Source organism: Petaurus breviceps, unplaced genomic scaffold (genome assembly GCF_028583685.1).
Source record: "Petaurus breviceps papuanus isolate PSGF00001 unplaced genomic scaffold, PetGlider_PUasm1.0 185, whole genome shotgun sequence".
NCBI lineage: Eukaryota > Metazoa > Chordata > Mammalia > Diprotodontia > Petauridae > Petaurus > Petaurus breviceps.
In genome coordinates this window covers 32,486,056-32,502,609 of record NW_027185797.1, presented here as the reverse complement: position 1 = coordinate 32,502,609, position 16,554 = coordinate 32,486,056, and the positions used below count along the sequence as shown (strand labels likewise).

The 16,554-nt window shown below is 47.0% G+C and overlaps 2 protein-coding genes across 2 annotated transcripts in view; one reads left to right on the top strand and one right to left on the bottom strand.

Annotated features, from left to right (window-relative positions):
• DNAH11 (dynein axonemal heavy chain 11) overlaps nucleotides 1-5,584 on the top strand; it is a 303,071-nt gene extending 297,487 nt beyond the window's left edge. The window contains exons 78-82 of the mRNA XM_069088738.1: nucleotides 374-556; nucleotides 639-754; nucleotides 3,210-3,322; nucleotides 3,515-3,655; nucleotides 5,337-5,584. Coding sequence (XP_068944839.1) covers nucleotides 374-556; nucleotides 639-754; nucleotides 3,210-3,322; nucleotides 3,515-3,655; nucleotides 5,337-5,584 — 801 coding nt within the window. The remainder of the gene's footprint in view (nucleotides 1-373; nucleotides 557-638; nucleotides 755-3,209; nucleotides 3,323-3,514; nucleotides 3,656-5,336) is intronic.
• The window catches only part of CDCA7L (cell division cycle associated 7 like), a 28,094-nt gene continuing 16,776 nt past the window's right edge, over nucleotides 5,237-16,554 (bottom strand). The window contains exons 3-10 of the mRNA XM_069088740.1: nucleotides 14,838-14,960; nucleotides 12,257-12,640; nucleotides 10,932-11,003; nucleotides 10,658-10,825; nucleotides 9,763-9,885; nucleotides 8,618-8,767; nucleotides 7,026-7,162; nucleotides 5,237-6,641 (exon numbers count right to left, since the gene is read on the bottom strand). Of these exons, the coding sequence (XP_068944841.1) occupies nucleotides 6,611-6,641; nucleotides 7,026-7,162; nucleotides 8,618-8,767; nucleotides 9,763-9,885; nucleotides 10,658-10,825; nucleotides 10,932-11,003; nucleotides 12,257-12,640; nucleotides 14,838-14,960 (1,188 nt within the window). The 3' untranslated portion in view covers nucleotides 5,237-6,610. The remainder of the gene's footprint in view (nucleotides 6,642-7,025; nucleotides 7,163-8,617; nucleotides 8,768-9,762; nucleotides 9,886-10,657; nucleotides 10,826-10,931; nucleotides 11,004-12,256; nucleotides 12,641-14,837; nucleotides 14,961-16,554) is intronic.

The following is a 16,554-nucleotide window of genomic DNA, read 5'->3' as shown; positions in this document are numbered from 1 at the left end:
ACTATCTGTGAGGGTTTGCATGTGTCCCTTCTAGAAAAGGAAACAGAAAACCACTCCAGAATCCCCAAATGTGAGCCAGCTTCCCCAAGACCCAGTCATGCCAGGCCCGCCATTTTCTGATAAAGATCACTACATAGGAGATAACAGAAATGCATTAGAGTTTAGCAAGCCCTTGGACAAAGTCTCCAGGGCTCCACACTATCATGACTCTTGACCCTTCCCAGCCTTCTAGCAAGTAAAATTTGAATCCAGGCTCTCCTGCCTCAGTACCCAGCACTGACTGCTGGGCAGCACTCACTACCCTCCCCCACAAGGCCCTGATCCCGGGGAGGATCAAGCTGTGTGCTCAGGAACTCGCTGTTTCTGATTTAAGGTTAAGACTATTCTGGATGACATCTTGGAGAAGCTTCCTGAAGAGTTTGACATGGCAGAGATCATGCATAAAAGCCCACTGCGCAGCCCCTACGTCCTTGTGTGTTTCCAAGAGTGTGAGCGGATGAACCTTCTCCTGAGAGAGATCCGTGGGTCTCTGCAGCAGCTGGACCTCAGCCTGAAGGTAAGCAGAGGGCCAAGTCTTGGATGGGCCTGGCCATCCAGGGCCCTCTCACCAGGCTGCTCCCTTCTCTCCCCCACCGCAGGGTGAGCTCATGCTATCTCCCGACATGGAAGCCTGGCAGACTGCGCTGAATCATGACACCGTGCCCAATGCCTGGCTCCGGCTGGCCTATCCGTCCACCTATGGCCTTGCCCAGTGGTGAGTGGCCCCAGGGTCCGCCTGCACGGCCCAGATGCACCCAGCTTTGCATCCCCTTCCCATCCATTCAGAATTCCAAGGGGGTGAGCCCAGAGGACAAAGGATATCTCTCCACCAAAAAGGTGATGCCCTTCAGATGCCAACCACAACATCCCTTTCTGGACACGACCAATGGGGGAGTTTGTCTTGTGGGACTTTGCTGTTTTATTTTATTTTTATTTTTTAATTCAGTTCTCACGGGGGGTGGGGAAGGGCAGGAAAAAAGAGATAATCAATGATTATACAAATTTTTTTAAAAGAAAACAAACAGTGGTGGCTTAAATTTGGGAAGAAGCAGGTCAGATACCTGCTGGGTGACCATGATGGCTTCCCTTTATATTCCCTTAGTCTTTTCTTAATGATTGACAAAAGCAAGAGATGCCTTTCCTTGGGCATTCTGATGGTCTCTTCTGAACCCCTGCTGGCCAGCCTAGACCAACCCTCTCACCTCATAAGATGAGGAAACAGGGCCCCGAAAGGTTGAGACTTACCCAAAGCCACCAAGTACTTAAGTGGCAGAGGGAAGATTTTAACTCAGATCTTCCAATTGCCCATCTATCCAGGTGTCCTTCTATGAATGTGGTGACATCTTGGGCCCTGCCCTGGGTTTCTTCAGCTATAAAATTGGCCGGGGGGGTGGGGAATGGCGGGCGTGTGTGTGAGGGGGGAGGCTTCAATCTCAAAGGCCCTAAATCCCAGCTCTAACCCTGGTGATCAGCCTGTTAAACCAACAGCCTTCCATGCTGGATGTTTTTCCTAGTGACCCGTCCTGGCTTCTCTAAGCACGATGTTAATTCTCGACACTTAAACTGCTTTAATTTAAACTCCATCATCTGGGGCCTCCTTTTTGCCATGAGCTGGATTCAGTGGCCACTGCTGTCCCTCCCCTTTCACATTCGATGGCCTCACAACCACCTGGTGAGAAGGGCACCGAGGATTTTATCCCCCACTCTGACGAGGAAACAGCCTCCTAGGCAGGGGCTCCCAGCTAACAGGCTTCAGAGGTGGATCTGAACCCTGGCCTGCCTCTTTAGTGACACAAACCCGGCTGGGGTTGAGTGGACGCTTGGGGGAGGGTGGCCAGAGAGCCCGAGCCTCCCCCTCTAGGCAAAGGGGAGGAGACGATGCCCTCTCCAGGAGGCCCGACAGCGGGCAGCTTTGCAACCTCAAAGCCCCACACAAATGCTACCAGCTCTTGCTCCTCCCCAGGGAGCCTGGTTCAAAGGGCTTCTTCCACTAGGGAGAGCAACCTTGGAAATACCCAGAGTTAAAACTGGCCATCTACTGACTGCCCCTACGCTCGGTGCCTCACAAACAGCCCCCTGGGGTGCTAACAGTGCTGCCCACTTAGGCTGCCCTCCAAGGAGCCCAGAGTCCCACTGAGGCCTTAAGAGCTTCTACAGGAAAAGGCAGTTTTGTTTCTTTCTCTTCTAAGCTATTAAAGCATTAAACTGCACCAAGGCCTTGGGGACCTACACCCTCTGCTTCATAAGGTGTTTTTAAACAGATGCAGAAAGGAGTCTACAAAAAGGGTCAGGTCCTGGGACTGCAGGGATAATGTCTGAAGGTTCCTCAGTGGCAGTCTAGCCCACCCCTCTCGTTTTACAGAGGATAAAACTGAGGCCTGGCAAGATGAAGGCTTTCCCAACAACCTGCTCACTCTGCAGTTAAGGACGGCAAGACCCAAAGGCTGACCGGCCCAAGGTCCCATAGAGGAGGCATCAGAGATGGGCTGTAGGAAAGCTAACAGCCTCAGCAGAGAACTTTGACCAAAGCTACCAGTTAAACAATTATTAAAATAAAAGGAAAAGTGAGTCTCCTTGGAAATCTCATGGGACTGCTACAGCCCCTGCTGGGAGTCAAACCCACCACTTACAGACAAGGGTGCATTAATCAAGGCATAAGGCCATACTTAAAGAAAGAAGATAACTTTAATAACCCAAATGTAAACAGAAGCACAATTCACTGAGGGGACGCTTTTTCCTAGTAGCAGCCTGTCTTGTCATTAGCCTCTCTAATCCTAATTCACTTGTGGATTTGTCTTTTTATTTAACTAAAACCTCACCACCCAAACTTCTCAAATTCCTATTCTCTGGAAGGACAGACTGACCAACTGAGTCCAAGCTGTTTTTTTTTTTCTCCAAGGCTGGGGGGAGAGAAGCCAATTTGGGAAACGTATACAACCCCAGGTTCCCAGAATTATGGGCACAGTCTCGGGAGGAAGCCACCAGTCTTTTTTCCCAGTGGATTAACCTTCAGCTCCAGGTTAACCCTTAAGTGTTTGCAGGAGTTGAGGGTGAAGGTTGCAGGAATCTCATGCTCTTTCCAGATTCACCTGTGAATTTGCAAAAACCCTCCACAACCAACTGGAACCTACTAAGAATGCGCTGGGCTTTCTCCTCTTCTCTCCCCTCAGGTTCAGTGACCTGCTCCTGAGGTGCCGAGAGCTCGACACCTGGACCCAAGACCTGGTCATGCCGGCTGTGGTATGGCTCTCTGGATTCTTTAACCCACAGTCCTTCCTGACAGGTAGGGCCAGGGCTCTGAGCCTGGCACTAGGGTGTCCCTGTATACGTCCCACACCAGAGGGGAGCATACCTTTCCAGCTCTTCCCTCCCAAGGTGCCCAGACGGTGCTTCCATGCTGAGGTCCCGCCTGTGAACCAAGGGGAGCCACTGCCCAGAAGCACTTTTCTGACCCCATTTGTTTTCCCCTCTGAAGCTGTGATGCAGAGCACGGCTCGGAAGAATGAGTGGCCGCTGGATAAGATGTGCCTGACTGTAGACGTGACCAAGAAGACCAAGGAAGACTACGGCCACCCCCCGAGGGAAGGAGCGTACCTCCACGGGCTCTTCATGGAAGGTATTATACAGCAGGGGCCACCCTCCCATCTTACAGATGGGCAAACTGAAGTCTATAGAAAGGAGATGACTTGCTCCAAGTCTCCAAGATAGTTAGGTGGCAATGCCTGGATTTGAACACACATCTTTTGACCCCAAGTCTAGGACCCTTTCTGCTGTAACACATGGCTCACCAGCAATGCTGCACACCTGGCCAGAAGCCCACCTAGGGTCCATAACCAAGCACTGGCACAAACTATTCCATCTGTCCCTTTATGAGAAGCCTTTGAATTAGAGAGACCTGGGTTCAAATTTAGGCAGTGACACAAAAGCCATCAGTTCTGTGCCTGTAGAGGGGAAGGAATTTCCTGAAATAATGAAATCACAGGACAAAACCTGAAATGTCTGTCTCAAATACAGTGGGGGTCAGAAAACCTACTTCCTTCCATCTCTGACCCAGAGGAAAGCTGCTTCACCTGGGGTCCATGAACATGTCTGATTAAACACTAACCAATTCCAATGTAAGGTTTCAAATGCAAGCCTGTGTTCTGAGAAGGTCCCTAAGGTTAAGAATCTTTGTGCCAGAAGGAATCACAGGTTTATAAATTCTGCCTCGGAGACCGTAAGTCTACTCCCCCATCCCCATTTCACAGATGAGGAAACTGAGGGCACATGGTAGTCTGGGGTGGGATTTTAATTCAGGTCTCACGCCAAGTCCCAGGCCTAGTTCTCTGGAGGTCTCCTGCAGCCCCTTCCTTTTGTAGGTAAGGAATGGAGAGCTTGGGGCTTTGCACCTAAATGTGCCCAAGGAGACCCCAAACTCCAGGGAGTTTATGCTGGGTCATGGGGCATCACTCTTCTATGGGTGCTCCAAAAGCACAGGTACTGACAGCTCTTCTCCTGCCTAAGGCCACCCCCTGGTGGACATGCTCATTCACAGCAACGTGACCAAAGGTGGCAGCCCATCTCAGAAGCAGCAGGTTGGAATCCTGGCTCCCGAAGGAGCTCGGTAACACACCCAAGTTAGATTTCTGGGGAGCACCCCTTTGTGCCTCAGTTTCCTGACCTGTAAATCAGGAGGCTGGGCAAGATGAACACTCAAGAAAGGGTTCTGAGATCAGGAGACCTTGGTGTCACTGGCTTCCTCAGTTTCGCCTGGCATAAAACGAGGCTGGGTGCAGCATTTCATTAATGATCTGAAGCTTCCCTAGGCTTAAGACACGCAGTCAGATTCAGTTTTCTGGGTCCTCCCTAGCCTCGGGATGTTGAGGCAAGCCTAGGAAGCCCCTCATTTTAGCCTCGTTAACTCCCCAGCATCGAGCAGGAATACAGGACTTGGAGTGAGGAGCTCCGGGTTCAGATCCTGACTGTGCAAACGTGGGATTTCCCTCGCCCTCCCTACCGGAGCTCTCACCTCTAGAGTTCCTTTTCCATCCTCTTGGAGCCAGTGGGGCCTTCTCTCTCCCAAGGTTACTGTGGAAGGTCACAGCTGGCAAACCCAGAGTGAAGACCCTTCCCTCCCTCGCTCTTAATTCCAATCACTTACCACTTCATGACGGGTGTGCTCCCACTTAACCCCAAAGAAATCACTGGGCCAAAAAAATGATCATAACTGTAACTTTTATTGCATCCAACTGTGTAATCTGCAGTGGGCCCAAGACACATTCCATACAGCAGTCACATACAGCTGCTCTCTGCCCTAGGCGCTCGGTGGGACGTCCAGGCTGGAACCATTGTAGAAGCCCGCCTCAAGGAGCTGACCTCTCTGATGCCCGTCATCTTTGTCAAAGCCATTCCAGTGGACAGACAGGAAACAAAGCACACCTACGAGTGCCCCGTGTACAAAACTCAAGCCAGGGGGCCCACCTATGTGTGGACCTTCCGGCTAAAGAGCCAAGAGAAGACAGCCAAGTGGGTGCTGGCTGGGGTGGCCCTGCTCTTGTCTGTGTAAAAGGGAGATGCTCGCTGAAAGCCACCCCAGGCCTTCTCCCCATCATCTACATCTTGTATCACTCGGCCTTTCAGATTCACCCAAAGGTGGTGTTCAAGGGTCTTCACTTTCACCTCTCACACAGAAATTACAGAGGATGTGACATTTCCCCCAACCCCAAGAAAAGGAAAAGGCAGGAAAAGGAAGAGACATGTAAGTAAACCCAAGCAGGAACCCCTAAGCCACAGGCCACGCTCTCCCTGCTTCCAGTTCCCCTGAGGGTATACCTCTCCTGTGGCTAAAACAAAGTGTCTCCAACGCCAGCAACAAAAAATTAAGCACGGTATCCCTTACACAATTTACCAATGCAATCAAAACACAAGGTCTGAAAGCATCCCGTCCAAGTGGGATGGCATCAAATAAAAGTTTTCATTTGGGAAGGGGGAGGGAACCTGCCAGGCATGTTTTTCTACAAGCAAACTAGGACTCAATCTTTGATGAAAATAAAACTCTATTTTCAAGTTCTTACAAGTAATTGCACTTTGTAATAAAGGGGAAAGAAAAAAATAGCCCAGATTCTACATCTCAAAGGCGTCAGGCCAAGGCACGAGGCTGTAGGGAAACATGCTTGGCTAACCTCGGGCCCAAGGCAGTCGTCTTTGTCGGGGGTTTATTTGGGGCACAATAGATACCTGAGCATTTCCTCCCCGGGACGGGAGTGGCTCATCAAGTTTTCCCCTTGTAAACTTAACCTGAAAGATACCTAGATCATTATTCTCACTGTGCTTTTCATGTACTAGGTGCTTACTGTAGGGTACATACAATGCACAGACCCCTTCACAAAGACAACTGCTTTCCTGAGAAACTTTTTTTAGGAACATGGATTAAACCATCACAAATCGCACACAGGAAGGTGCAAAACTGCTGAGCTCCCTGTACAAATAAACCATCCCAAGAATAGGTCACATCTGAAGCGCCAATCAGGGAAAGGGGGGGTCTTCCCAGGAAGCACCCCTGTTCAGGTGGCGGGATGTTTTCTCCTGCCTCTTAGTGGTCTTCAACCAGCTGTTTCTGTATGCTGAGAAACAGAGATGGGAAAAAGATACTGTTAACTATAAATCTATATACTATGTCTGTAGTGTACCCATGCCATAAATAAATAAGCTACTGCAATGAAAGTGCCCACTCACGTTATGAAATGATGTGCTCAATAAAACAAACACCCCCAACATTATTCAGAGGTCACCATCTGGCCCCTTTCTCCCTGCAGAGGTCCTCAGAGGAATGTGGAAAGTGTCCCAAAAATCTTAGGGCAGTCTTGACCTTACCCATGCAGGAAGCCTTGGGGACAGGCTGCCTAACACACACACGCACACATACACACACAGCCCCCCTCTCTCTCCCAGGACTGGATGTAAGCTTTGCGCCTCCGAGTTTAACCAGGCCAGAAAGGCAAACCCACCTTTCTAGGTATTCTTTCACGTTGCTGTAGCCATAAAATTTTGCCAGGTGGATGAGGATCCCGGTTGCACAGCGGCCATCACGCCTCCGACAGTAACTACAGTTGCAAATCCCGCGGCAGGGAGGGCACATCCAGTCCTGGGAGAGAGAGGGGGGCGATCACCGACTTTTGGGTTCCACGTGGTCATTTGGGGCCAAGCTGGATGCCAGGGGCATTACTATCGCCATTTTACACATGAGGAAGCCGGCCCAGGGTCCTAGAGCTTGGAGCTGGCGTCTAGACACAGGTCAGTATGCTTATGGCCGAGAGGGCCGGGATGAAAGAATGCCAAGAGATGCATGGGCACAGCGGTCAGGCCAAGAGCCACCCCTTGGGGCAAATGAGCTAGCTGTAAGGAGAGGGCTAAAGCCTGCAGTCACTAATGGGGTCAGGAGACGGTTCCAATCCTGAATCGGCCACTTACCTTCTGGGAGACCTGACCTGAAGCTTCCCATCTCTGGGTCTCAGATTCCCAGGGGAATAATCATAGCCACTTCCCAGGATGGTTGTGAAGATCAAATGAGATAATATTCAAAAGACACTTTGCAAGCATTAAAGAGCTATATAAATGCCACTTATTAGTAGCAGTACAACCTTGTGAGGCAGGTGCCACATTGTTCCCATTTCGCAGATGAGAATACTGAGGCCAACAGCAGTTTAGTGACTTGCCAGGGTCACACAGCTACCAAGTGTCTGGGGCCAGATATAAACTTGGGTCTTCCTAGCTCCCGGTCCAATGTTCTATCCACTAGGGTACTTGGTGTGTGTCAGCTATTATTATTGATAAATATCAAATGATATAATATTATTAATAATCACTGATAGTATCCTTCCTGTTATTGGAAGGCCCCTGGTGAGTGGGTAGCCTCTTCTGCTGCTATTACAAAGCTTCCTTCACCCAGTCCCCATCCTGCCAAGGACAGGGCTCTGACCATCCATCAGTCTAGGAGCCTTCCCCTGCTTTCTCTCCTGACATCCCAAGGAAGCCACTGGAGAGCCTCTACTCCCCATGAACTTCTCTCTTGCTCGAGGATGATGAGGAGTCCAGCCTCCTTCCCCACTCATTCATTTCCCTGTCAAGCTCTGCAAGCTATTCTGTTCATCCTTTTTCAGGATGCATCACAGCTTACTTCCTGACATGAAACATAAATCTGACAATATGAATGAAGGGCTGGTTGGGAGCTCTGCCCACAGCTTTTCAAAAGATGATTTCCTCCTCATTCTAACAGCTCACTATATTCTTAAAGCCCTTTAAACTCTACAAAGAGCTTTGTAGACATTTAATCTTCAAAACAACACTGTTGAGTTATGATATATCCATATTACAGATGTGGAAATTGAGGCTCAGATTGAGTGAATTATCCAGGGTCAAACAGCTAGTGAGAGCTAGAGGCAAGATTCAAACCCAGGTTTTCCTGACTCCATTTCCAACACTTTAACTATTATATGCCTCTCATATTATTACTGTTGTATGATATATATGTTATTATGTAATGTTATATTTATACATTTCTCTTCAATAATAAGAGAAACAAAAAGAAATAATTTCCTACCGGGTCCAAGAGAGCTGATCTTACATCTTCCCCATAACGATTGCGGAGGCACGGGCCACAGAATTGCCCTCTCACTCCCCCACAGTCCAGGTTCCGACACACTGTCTTAGTATCAATAGTTTTCTGTCGGCATTGATGGCACGTATTACCCTAAAGAGTGGAAGACAGTAATGGAGGCATAAACCTTTAAAATGTGTCTGTGTGACAAAATAGCTTGTACAATGACATCTATTACCTGCCACCACTGCCTCTCATCAAGAACCTAGCAACTGAACCTGGCTAGCATCCACTAGGTGTCTCTCATACATGAATGAGCTCATTCTTCCCCCTTAAATAAAACCTGGCAGACATTGTCTTTTGCCTCCTTTTGTATCCTCAGAACTTAGTACGATGTATGTACTTAATATCTAATGATCGACTGAAATCATCTTTCATGTTTGTAGATGAAGTGAGCCAACAAGGAAGGCAGTCTAGAAAAGGCACTGGCCCTAAATTCACAAGATTCCACATCTGCCTTGGGTACTTAACGAAGGCAAGACAATTCACTTCTATTAGGGAAGAGTGAACTAGATGGCCCCAGAGGCCCCTTCCAGCTCTAAATCTATCATCCCAAGAATGCTGAGCTCACTCCCTGTTACTGTCCTGCAGGGCTGCTTTTCCTCAAGCCCCTTTTACATCTTAGCTCAAATGCCACCTATGTATCAGGTCTTCTCAGATGGCACCCCATCCTCTTGCAAACTGTTCATGCCTTCCACTAAAATCTTTGCATACATTTTTTTATTTGTGTACATGTTTTTCCACCAAATAGGCAGGTATGTTGCCTGAGGGCAGGAACTAACTTGTATTTCTCTTTTATATCTCTGGCACCAAACACAGTGCCTAACACATTGAGTAAAGAAGCCCAAAACACAAGTCCCCAAAGTAGAAAACCTATCCAGACTGCAGCAATACAGGACCCATTTCTCTTCCTCTAAAAAGTTATCTTATTGTGAGTTGGGATGATTTATCCCCCAGTTTCATCCCCTCTCTCTGGACCCTGATGCAAGTTAACTTGCAAAAGAGGATTCCAAATACCAATTCCCCTGCATGGCAAATATGGGAAGAATCTCATATTAAATATTATTTTTGGATAATGAAGTCCTTACCAGAACTTTGTCATAGATTTTATCTCTAACAGTTATAGCGATATTTTCTAAGTCATCTTCAGTGATTTCATCCACTCGCCGGAAAGAAGACAGACGCCGTTTTCTATATACACGGCATTTACCCTAGAAAACAATCGGACACATCAGATCTCTCTAACAGAGAAGCAGGCAAGGGCTTTAAAAACACAACCTACCCCAGTTGTATTCTGCAGCTTCTATCTATATACTGATGGTCAGAAAGAGATAGAAAACAAACCTGCAAAGCTTAAATCGTCTACCAGTTCACCCAGGTGTCAGAACCAGAGCAAGGGGGCACTGGGAGTCAGAGGACTTTTCCTCTGAGGCAGCCACGTGGCACAGAACACTGGGCCTGGGGTTAGCAAAAGCCAAGTTCAAATCTAGCCTCAGATGTTTTCTAGCTGGGTGACACAGACAAATCTTAACCTAGTCTGTAAGATGGAGATAACAGCACCTACCTACCTCATGGGTTATCGTAAGGATCAAATAATATAACATATGTAGAGATCTTTGAAAACCTTAAAGCACTATATAAATGCTAGCTAATTGTCTTCCTCAAATCCTGACTTTTCTTCTTGCAATCTGTGTAACCTCTAGTGAACCATTGCCTTTCTCTAGGCCTCAGTTTCCTAATCTATAAAATGAGAGCACTGGGGAAAAGAGCCCTTTCAGCTCTCAACTCAATTGTATTTCAAGCACAGCTAGCCTTGGACCTCTGGCAAATGCAATGTGCACCAGTAATTAGTTGATATCAAAGGTCTTGGAAACTCCACATCTTTCTTCTTGGCTGTCCGTTCTGTTTTCCACGCAGCTCAGTTTAGATAAAAGACCTAACCACTGAGGTCAGGGATAAGCACCACGGAAGAAAGAAACATACCCCGCTCATTTTCTTCCGTCTCCTGAAAGCACATAGATCTTCTTCAAAGTTTGTGGACACTGTAAAGTTTTCCACAGCAAACTTCTCTGGAGGCCGAGCGCTGCGGGTGGGGTTGGTGCGGCGAGTTATCTGTCCCTCTGAAAAAGCCCGCCTCACTGTTTTCTTTTTCTGGAATGGAGAGAAAAAGGGCCCCTGACAGATTGCTTCTGGACACCCCTCAAAAGCCAAGAACTGATTCTGTTAATAGGGGGCAGAAAACAAGACTTCTACTTACGTAAGTTGGGCTCGGTGTCTGAACTGGGAACAGGTCTGGGAGAGAATGCAGTTCTGCCAGCAGCTGAGCGAGCTAAGGCAGAAAAGAAAAAAAGGGTCACTGCTTGTGTCCGCCTTCCCACAAAGCGGGTTCTGTTCGAGATTAGATCCATTTCCCAGGCCCCCAAAGCACCCAAGGAATACCCAGACTTTTTAGCACTGATTTCTTTACATAACTTGAAAAGGGTGTCACATCTGTCAAACCTCAACAAAGACAATACATCTATTTACAGTGTCCCAATGACAAACATGGTACCAGAAGTATTCATCCCCAGGCTGAAACTGACATATTCCTGAAATTTACACAGGAGTGAAACTGACAGCTAACCCTCTCCTAAGGTTAGTGCAGTACAAAGGATTCTCATGTTTCACAAACCGAGGTCTGCAATGACATCCTTGACTAACCTTCAAACACATCAAAGAAACTCCACTGACTTTTTCTCTGAATGCTGTTTGTTACTTAAGTGTTTATACATGTGTATGTGTATGGATTTTATAATATATGTATCTATGCATATGTACAAAAATGTTAAATATAGCCATGTGCATACAGACATTACACACGTGATATGCACATAAATACCAGATACATGCATAATACATTATATATGTGCACATGACATGTACATGTGGGATACACACACACACACACACACACACAATGTGTCTCTATACACACAAAGACCCACATGTGTTCATTCATTCATTTATTAGAGGGAGAGCATGGAGTGTCCAAACAAGGGGCTGCATCTGACCAGGAAATCCCTACTGAGATAGTTCCTTCCTATCAATGCAGACGTGTAAGGGTAAGAGTCAAGGGTCCCTGGGGCGGCCAGGTGGCTCAGCAAGTAAGAGCACCGGCTCCAGTGTCGGGATGACCTGGATCAAATCTGGGCTCAGATACTCAGCACCACACCCAGAAATAACTGGCCGTGTAACCTTGAGCAAGTTACTTAACCCCGATTGCTTAAAAAAAAAAAAAGAGTCAAGGGTCCTGAGTTCAGATCCTAGCTTTTGACATATTGCTTCTTCCCCTTTCTTGGCCTCAGTTTCAACTGCAAAATGAGGGTGTTGAACCAAATGACGTCTAAAGCCACTTTTGTCACTAAAATCTGTGATTCTCTGTAACCTAAGGTATTCAAGGTAGGTCACTGCCAGGGTCCCATGATGAAAATGGACTTGACTTTGCCTACCGTGAAAAAAGCCCAACAGTCTTGGTTTCTCTACCTATAGAGGCTAAAGCACTACCAATGAAACTGAGTCTGTCCAGGGCGGGGGGGGTCTTACCATGGCTTTGTTCTCCTTGATGTTCATGGCCCTTTTGAGCAGAGCATCCGAGTTGGCCTGGCCTACATCCCTGGTGTCGTCCTCAGACTCAGAGGTCGACCCTTCCATGGTTCTCTTTCCTGGTCTACCATTTTTCTTTCTTCTCAAGGTCTTTGGTTTTTCACTCTCATCAAAATGTAAGCTAGAAAAGGATGGCTCAGAAAACCTTTTTTTTATATCTCCTTTATTCTTTGTGGGGAACTGGAAGGCAACCCGAAGACCAAAGCTGCTTCTTCTGGAGGCAGTCTTCGTTTCAACCTCTTCCTCCTCCTCCTCCTCTTCTTCCTCTTCCCTGCCTACAGACCTGTCTCCAGCATCCTCATCACTCATGTCTGACTCTGTGAACTAATAAAGGAAAGGAATAGAAAACCCATCCATTATCTGCCAACAGGAAACAAACACACCTCCAGAAATATTAAGTGGTAAAAAAAATTCCTGTCATAATCACTCAGTAAACATTTATTAAGGGCCTCTGTGCCAAGCACTGAAAATACCAAAAGAGGCAAAAGAGAAGGTCCCTACCCTCAAGAAGCTTACAGTCTAATTGGGGAGACAATGCAGAATAAATATATACAAAGCAAGTTATTATACAAGACATCGAGGAAATAATTAACAGAAGGAAAACCCTGGCATTAGTCAGTGGATGGAATTTGTGAGACTGAAGGAATAACCTCAGTGTTAACTAGCTTCCAAGGACCAAGAAGCCTCCTACGTAATATAGACAAAGCACTGGACAAATGTCAGATATTAAGAGTTTTCTGCAAATTTTATTGCTGGAAAGAAAATACTCATACTTAGAAATGAGCAGTTGGTTCCTTGGTCCCCCTATTGTCCTCTGAGAACTTCAGGAGGTGGATTTCTCAATGAGTGGAAAAATGTACCCCAAAAGGGGGAGGGAGTGGGGAAGCCTGCTAACTGTCTAGTCTGCAGGTCAAGCTGGGTTACAACATTCATTAGAAGACACCACGTTCGATGATGGGGGAGGGCGACGGGGAAGGAAGAGGCATTTTTATAGCATCAGATACTGGATTTTTTTTTTACAAATCTCTAATCTGAAGAAGGTGACAACCACAGGAGGGCAGCCAGGAAAATGAGAGGTCTTAGAAACCATGTTATAGGACTATCTGAAGGAACTGACAGAATTCATCCCTGTACGAGAGAAAACTGAGAGAGCCAGAACACTAACTTTAACAACTAGAGGCTATTACCTCTGAGTAAACGTTGGGAAGGATGTTAGTGAATATCCAGTCCCATCCCCTAATTTTGGGATGAAGAGTCTGGGGTCCAAAGAGACAGAAAGAGGCTGCTTTAAGGCAGACTTAAGTCTCTGCAGCCCCTGGACCTGGTACTTAAGTAAATCCACCTTATACTGGTTAAGTCACTGCATTAAGTTACACAAAGGACAGAACTGAAACTGGGACCCAGGTTCTTCAACTCTTAAGTGGTTTTTAAGACTCTGTCACACTTCTCAAGTCAAATGCACTTTTAAAGTTTCAGAGGGATTTAAAGATGGAAAGTCCAGGGAGGCAGATTTCATGATTCTGCGTAGGAAAATGTCTTTGGGCCACAGCTGGACCAGAAGACTCCCAAGGGTGTGTGTCTCGACATCCTGAGAAGTCCAAAGGGAGGCTGGGTCTGATGGGTAGAGAGTATGAAAAGGAGTCTTTGTTATGGAGAGGCTGGTGGGATGGGCCGGAGGAAACCCTTCATAAAGGTGACCTGTAAATGTGACTTATGGTTATGGGTCTCACTTAAGACCAAAACCAAAAGGTCAAGTTAAATGGGAAGGAAGACTTCCCAAATGGTGGTTTCTCCTTGGACAAGGAAGGTGGTTCACATCTGTCCATCCAGGTAAAGAAACACCAAACCTCTTCAAACTAGACTTCCAACAATTCTTCACACATCTGGCAACAAACCCAAGGAACTTGTTTACCCCAAGCTGGGAGGGGAGAGAAGCAAAAATGGGACAAAAGGAGTTAGAAAAATGTGGATAAATGAATTTCTGAATTAAGAATCTAAGGCGGCCACAGCCCCAAATGCTGCAAGGTGACATTCCAGAAGCACGGAGTAATACATGCACTCCTTGAGGGCAGCAAATGTCATTCGGAGGTCCCTGGCCCTTAAACATAGAGCAGGAATGGACCTCCTACGTCCTTCCCAGTTCTAGGTTTCTGATTCCACGAGCAAACAAAACAACAAAACAATGAAAAGAAACAACTATGAACTGAATTAACACGTCATAAAGGAAGGAACCTCAGAGGCATCCGGTACAAATCCCTTACTCTACAGGCTCAGGGGAGCGGAGTGAGTTCACACTGGTACCAAGGTGCTAAGCTGGGATTTGAATCCAGCTCTTTCAAATCCAAAGACCCACTGCTACTCAATGCTAGGCACCATCCTAGATTGAGACTGCTAATTGATAAGGGATTAGGGGAGGAGTTTAAAAATCAGTTGTAAATAGAGAATGTTTTGCTGGGGAGGAAAAAGTCAGGAAGAAACTAGAACCAGGAAAAATCCTGAAAGTGTTGGATGGGTTAATTACCATTAGCTCTGGGTTCAGCTCGCTCTGGGTAAATCCCTCAAAATCTTCTGTCTCTGAGTCAGTATCCTCAGTGAAAATCCTTCGCAGCTCATCAGTGATGTACTTGGAATGGAACTGCACATCCTAAAACCAGCACATTAAAAAGGAAAAAGAAAGATGTTAAGCTAACCCCACCAAATTCGGACAGTTTTAGTTAAAAAACAAGAACAACAGAGTTTCATTCGAATTCACTTCCTGACAGATTTACAACTTCCTGTGAAATGGGCTAGTCCTGTCAGAGTCTGGAATTTGCTTTTATCAGCATAGATGCAGAACCAAAAAAAACCAAAGGAAAGGAAGAAACTCAATCAGTCTCGAGGCTGACATCCCCTTTCCCACTCCCAGTAACCCTTGGGAGGCCCCCCCTTTAAAGTAGCCTATCTCCAAAGGCTACTGTCACCAGCAGGACATTTCAGGTCAGAAATGACTTATCTCCCTCTTCATCTGCTGCAGCCCAAGTCAAGGGTTTCCTGGTTAGAAAAAGGAAGCCACAGCAATATTCAAGCCTCCAGCCTCTATGGCCTCTGGGAGGTTTCTCTTAGATGTTGAGAGCTTTTAGCTTGGGTCTAAATGGCAGCTTTCTAACACAGACATGGAATTTTTTTCTCCACCCCCCCCCCAAAAAAAAAGTCCAGGAAAAAAAAACTTATCTTATTGACACCTCTCAAGAGGAGGAGGGGAATAGCCGAGATGTACAATGGCGAAATGAGAGTTGGCATCAGAAGACCTTAGTTCAAGTCCTGGTACCTATATGACCTTGGCTCACTGTCCCTTGTCCTCTTTGAGCCTCAATTTCCTCATCTGTTAATTATGTTAGACTAATCTAGAACCATTCCACGGTTGCAATTTAAAGCTGAAAGAGACTAAGAGCCTTTCGGAGACTCCCCCTTTCCTGACCTGCCTAAAAATGACCCCGGATGTCCTAGCGGTATCAGCCTGGCTGAAGGCAGCCAGGATGCCACCTGGGGCTTAGGGACAATGCTCAGGGAGCTGCTGGTGCTGACCTAGCATTTCTTTCCTAAGCTCTATGTTACCTTAGAATGTGCGCCCTCTGAAGGCAGGTACCATTCCATCTCTGTCCTTCTATCCCTGACACCTCTGCACAGCTCCTGGCCCAGAGAAGACATTTAAAAAATGTTTGACTGACCTACTGATGCAGCTGCCTTTTCAAAGCCAGGCACATTTCGCCCAGGCTGACGTCGGCTTCCCACGTTTTCCTGCCAAGTCTGGATCTTGGCACCATACACCTGGGACCTCAGAAATTCTCTAGTCCAACCTCCTCATTTCACAGGAGAGAATCCTGACTGGCCCAAGGCTAATCAGCAAGAGCCAGGCCCTGGGCCCAGGCAGGCCTTTGGCTTCTTCCATTCACAGGAGATGAAAAATGACTCTTGGGTGGCCATATGTGACTCAGTATCCCTACCTTCCCTCCTTCATATTCTGCCCTTAACCAACTGTCATTATGTATTATTTCATACTTAGATAATCTCTGGAGAAAAACAGAGATGAAGAGATAAACCTGCCAAGGAAGCAGGTGCGGGGGAGGATAGGGATGTTTTCAGCCTGGGTCCCTTTGAGCTTAAGAACAGACCCGGTGAATTACTGTGTGCAATTGTAAGGCATCTTCAGTTACTCCATTCCTTGGGCCGTTAATAACCATGGTGCAGTTACCAAGGGA